At 36.0% G+C, this 6,000-nt stretch overlaps 1 protein-coding gene across 3 annotated transcripts in view; it reads right to left on the minus strand.

Annotated features, from left to right (window-relative positions):
• The window catches only part of LOC137237914 (lysosome membrane protein 2), an 89,945-nt gene extending 85,121 nt beyond the window's left edge, over positions 1-4,824 (minus strand). For all 3 annotated transcript variants that reach the window (XM_067762282.1, XM_067762284.1, XM_067762283.1), the window contains exon 1: positions 4,246-4,824. In XM_067762282.1, coding sequence (XP_067618383.1) covers positions 4,246-4,279 — 34 coding nt within the window. In that variant the 5' untranslated portion in view covers positions 4,280-4,824. The remainder of the gene's footprint in view (positions 1-4,245) is intronic.
• Positions 4,825-6,000: the final 1,176 nt, after the last annotated feature.

Here is a 6,000-nt window from a genome sequence, read left to right on the forward strand (position 1 = left end):
CACTTTACAGCCCCGCGCTTCAACCCACGCCTTTCCCGCTTGGTCGATCATGTGCACCTCTCGCCTTCGCTTAATCTCGCCTAGTCTAATTGGGACGTCTACGGAGCAAGCTTCAAGGGATGCGCCTCTTCCGATTTTCTCCAGAGACTGCTTACACTCTAACACGCATTTAGATGCTGTGCTATGTGAGATTATTGCCTTATTTTCTGCTTGACTGTCAATATTAAAGTTAACACGGTTGCAGCTTAAGCTATTCTCTTCCAGGGTTTCTACTGCTTTGGTTACGGCTAATATTTCCGCTTGGAAAACGCTACAGTAATCCGGCAGCCTGTAGGATCTGCTTATTTCCGGATCAGCACAGTATACCGCAGACCCTACTCCTTACACTACTTTGTAACCATCTGTGTACACATGTATCGCCTCGTCCGCCATTTGCGCACCGTTGCGCCAACCGTCCGCCTCTATTGTGGCCTTAAGATCTCCCTCGAAGCACAGATAGGGAATCAGGTAATCTGTTCGTCTTGTGATTGATGACGCTATACTACTATGGCCATATGGTCGGCGCTCAAGCTGCCCCGAGGCACCGAGCCTGGTTGCGGTTGTTAATGCTTTGTTCTTTGCTACCAGGTCTACAGGTGGAATATGCAAAATGGCATACAGTGCAGGCGTCGGGGTTGTTTTCAGGGCTCCCGCAATACTAAGCATCGATATTCTGCATACCCCCTCAAATTTTTTGAGGTACATATGTTATTTTTTGTGTGGCTTTCCATCAAACAAGGACTCCATAATATAGAATAGGGCTTACAATCGCTGTAAAAAACCCAATGAGAAAGAGGGGGCGATAGGACCCACGTACACCCCAGCATTATTTTACATGCATAGAGTGACGTTGAGTCCTTCTTGACGCTCTCCTCCACGTTGAGCTTCCATGACAGCTTACTGTCTAGGATGATGCCTAGATATTTTGTTCAAGGTTTCTCCTGTAAGGCCACCCCCTTACTTAGGCCTGGTCCAATTTGGGACCTTGTACCTCTTTGTAAACAAGACCATATCCGTCTTCTCCGCATTGACTTTCAACCCGACATTAGATGCCCAGGTATGAATATCCCGAACCGCCCGATCCATCAAAGAACTAATCGTTGGAAGGCACTTTCCATTTATGAAAATTGCAACGTCATCTGAGTAAGCGGTAATTTTTACGGGTCCCTCATCGAATCGCCTGAGCAGTTGGTTGATGACCAGCATCCACAGCAAAGTTGATAGCACCCCTCCCTGCGGCGTGCCCCTGTCCTCTGATTTCATGGCCTCGTACAATCCCCATTGCGATGTTATCTTTCTGCAATTTAACATGCAGCCGATCCATCTGATTAAGGCAGGATGTACTTTAATTAAATACATAAGAACTTTAAAAATTAAATTTAACTCTAAACAAAAAGAGAATTAAATTTGCTCTTATTTTAACTACCAGCCAGGTCAGATATGAGAGTATTTAATTATGCAAAGCAGTAAAAGAGTATTCCATGCTGATACCATTATACAAATCATTATAGTGCGAGCACCAATTCCGCAAGGCATTATTTTTAGCAAAATTTTGTTGGCAAGTTGATTGGTGGAAAGGCACATAGTGTCTAAAAGTTCTGCTAGGGACAGCGAAGTTTAGGTGACTGACAAGGTAAGAGGAGTCTACCTCACCGATGATGAGCTTGTGCAGGAACATTATCCCAAGTAATATTCTTCGGTTTTCCAAAGTTGGCAAACTAATAAGAAGCAGCCTATTTTTGTATGGTGGTAGATGAAGGTTACGATCCCAGTTAAGGCCACGGGGTGCGAAAATTAAAAATTGTTTCTGAACCGACTCAATTCGATGTATATAGTTTTGATACCGCGGGCACCAGACACACGAGCAATACTCAAGTATTGGACGTACTAAAGATTTGAAAAGGAGCTTAGTGAGATATGGATCATCAAACTCTTTGGCCAACCGTTTCACAAATCCAAGGTATGAAGTGAATGGTGTTAAGGAATATTTTAAAGGGGAGTCGGCCTTAGTTCTATAGGTGGACTCCTTTTCGCCATAAAGGTGGACCAGGGGTGACTCTAGAATCTGTTTGTATGATACGGGTATCAAATTAAAGTTATTAATGAGGGTTTTAAAATGGAATGGCCCATAGTTGTATATGTGAAGGCATTTTCGAGATATCGACCAAAATATGGAGCAGGGTGACACAGAACATCATCTGTCGGGTACCGCTAATTTATTTATATATGTAATACCTGCCAAGATTTCAAGGGTTCTTTATTTCGCCCTGCAGAACTTTTTCAATTTCTTCTACTTAATATGGTAGGTGTCACAACCATTTTACAAAGTTTTTTCTAAAGTTATATTTCGCGTCAAAAAACCAATCCATTTACCTTGTTTTATCCCTTTTTTCGTATTTGGTATAGAATTACGGCATTTTTTTCATTTTTTGTAATTTTCGATATCGAAAAAGTGGGCGTATTCTTCATCCGATTTTACTAATTTTTATTTAGCACATATATAGTAATAGTAGTAACGTTCCTGCGAAATTTCATCATGATATCTTCAACAACTGCCAAATTACAGCTTGCAAAACTTTTAAATTACCTTCTTTTAAAAGTGGGCGATACCACGCCCATTGTCCAAAATTTTACTAATTTTCTGTTCTGCGTCATAGGTTTAATCCACCTACCAAGTTTCATCGCTTTATCCATCTTTCGTAATGAATTATCGCATTTTTTCTGTTTTTCGAAATTTTCGATATCGAAAAAGTGGGCGTGGTTATAGTCCAATATCGTTCATTTTATATAGCGATCTGATATGAGTGCCCAGGAACCTACGTACCAAATTTCATCAATATACTTCAAAATTTACTCAATTTACTGTGTTAACGGGCAGACGGACGGACGGACATGGCTCAATCAAAGTTTTTTTCGATACTGATGATTTTAATATATGGAAGCCTATATCTACCTCGATTCCTTTATACCTGTACAACTAACCGTTATCCAATCATAGTTAATATACTCTGTGTGCAAAGCACGCTTAGTATACAAATAGGTAAGTAGTTTGTTTGAGGAAGCAAAGTTTCACTTTTTTTGTGGTCTGGAGGAAATAGCTATGACAATGAATCACTTATCTTAACAATATATAATGTAAACGTAAGTATTTGATGAAACTTGAAGGTTCTAGCCGTTAAAAATGAAAAAAAAATTACAGTTAATATGGGGTATATAATATATACCACCGATCTCTATGATTTTTTCAGACAACAATATATGCTATATACGTAAACATTTGGTGATATTTGAAGTTTCTAGCTATTAAAACGGTGCAGAAATTTCGAAAAGTATGTTATATGAACAATCGGTTGTAGGGGATATATGCTATATATACGACTGATGTCAACCATTTTTTCAGTCAACAATATGTACAATATACGTCCGCATATGGTGAAGTTTGAAGCTTCAGTCCGATCAATTAAGAAATATATGACAAATATTCCCTTTTCTGAAAAATCGGTTGTATGGAGGATATATGCTATAGTGGTCCGATCCGGCCGGTTCCGACAAATGTCTAATCGGACATTTAAATATACCCGCTAACGAAAGTTTATCAAGATATTTCAAAAATTTAGGGACTAGTTTACAGACAGACGGACAGACGAACATTGCTAAATCAACTCAGCTCTTCGTCCTAGTTATTTCGGAATACTTATTGGTCGGTCTATCTATTTTCTTTAAGGACTTACAATTTTGAGATACGTAACGAAGTTAATATACTATTTTATTTTCATGAAAGGTATAAAAACATTACTGCATATATTTGAGCTTATCCGCTTTTCAGTTAACTTTTATCAAATGACAAAAGCTCATTGAAAACCACCTTTTAAACATTTTTGTTATTCTCTGTTACGTTATTCAATTATGGTTTTTAATGTGATAACATTGCCAGACTGATAGGCGGCATTATTTTTAAAATTTTAGTTAAAACATACGGAAACTTTAAAGATAATTTAGTGAATAAAAAAGTATAAAATCTTTGCCTCTCCAATTGCACATTAGGTCTGTATGTATGATTTGTTCAACTTATAGACTAATGAAATAAATACATAACTAAACAAGGATATTTTAAATTAAAATTTGGCATAATATTGGATCAAAATGTTTTTAAATATTTTTTGTATTAATAAACTTTTGTAAAATTTATAATGTACATATACTTACTGCCAGTCTTCGAACTCGATGTGAACAACTTCATAGTTTTGACTTAATATTTTATGTATATTGAAACAAAATTTTTTTAATTTTTATAAAACTTATGCCACTTAGACAATTGCTATTATTTTTTTATTATTTTTTTAGTTTTATTAGTATTATTAATTTATTATGAGTTGATAGCTTTTGTGTCAAAGAACTGCGCCTCGTTTTTTGAAAAAAAAAAAATGCACAAGTTTTATAATGTCACGTCTTCATTGACAAAACAAAACAAGGTTTAATTGATATGTAATTACTTCCGCCTAGATATTTGTTCACAAACAAAAATAGTCACTTTAACATCTCACAACTTGTCTAAATAAACAGCAGTTCAACGAACTTATCAAAATAGTTTGATGACTTTATCCAATCTTTTTTTTATTTAAGCACAAATTGTTCCATACAAAGTTTTTTATTTTTTTATGTCATTATAATTTTTAAGATATTCATCTTTATTTAAACTCAGCTTTACACTTTATTTCATCTTCTATTTTTGCTCGTTCGTTTGTATTTTATGCGCACGCGCTCCAACACTTCTTAGCTTATCAAAATCTTATGGCTAAATGTGAATGTCATAGTTGCAAGTTTTCCCTTTATATCGATTCTGCTCAAAACATCAAATAAGTTATCACCAACATACACGTTTTAGATACAGACAACAACAATTTCTACATACGACAACTTTAAAGTTGCACCGTCTACACCAACAAACATACATACATTCATAGACATACTCGTACGTATGTACTCAAAACTAGAAGTAGAAGTTAAAGCCGTCATATCGCTCGCCAATGCGGTAGAAAACGTGAGAGCAGAAACAAAGCGTGCTTAAATAAAGTCGGTTTATTAACGGCATAGGAAACCTTAACAAAAAAACTATTTCAGTAAAAATAGTTAAAATTTCTTAAATTAAGAAACCAAATTTACAGACATGAAAACGTTTTAAAAATGCTTTTTAAGTCAGATCTGTCAATTCAACCGGTTGAGTTAGTTTTTCAATTCAATTCGATTCTCTCAAGCATTTCCCGACTGTCAGTTTGCGTTTGTATTAATCTTTCCGCGCTGTAAGTTTTGTTTTCCCAATCTTCTGATTTGGTAACTTTTTATACCTTTCATGAAAATGAAATGGTATATTAATTTCGTCACGAAACCCAAAATTGTAAGTCCTTAAAGGAAAATAGATAGACCCACCATTAAGTATACCGAAATAATCAGGTTGAAGAGCTGAGTTGATTTAGCCACGTCCGTCTGTCCGTCTGTCTGTTTGTATGCAAACTAGTCCTCAATTTTTGAAATACCTTGATAAAATTTGGTGAGCGGGTGAATTTGGGTGTCCGATTAGACATTTGTCGGAACCGGCCGGATCAGACCACTATAGCATATATCCTCCATACAACCGATTTTTCAGAAAAGAGGATTTTTGTAATGTCTTACGCACTTTAACAGATTGAAGCTTCAAACTACACCATATACTTTCGTATATTGCACATATTGTTGCCTGAAAAAATTGATGAGATCGGTCGTATATATAGTATATATCACCCACAACCGATTGTTTAGATAAGAAACTTTTCGTAATTACTGCCCTATTTTAAAAAATCATAGAGATCGGTTGTATATATAGTATATATCTCATACAACCGATTGTTCAGATAAGAAACTTTTCGCAATTTCTACCCCATTTTAACAGCTAGAAGCTTCAAATTTCACCAAATGTTTACGTAT

This window comes from Eurosta solidaginis, chromosome 1 (assembly GCF_040869045.1).
Source record: "Eurosta solidaginis isolate ZX-2024a chromosome 1, ASM4086904v1, whole genome shotgun sequence".
In the NCBI taxonomy this organism is placed as follows: Eukaryota; Metazoa; Arthropoda; class Insecta; order Diptera; family Tephritidae; genus Eurosta; species Eurosta solidaginis.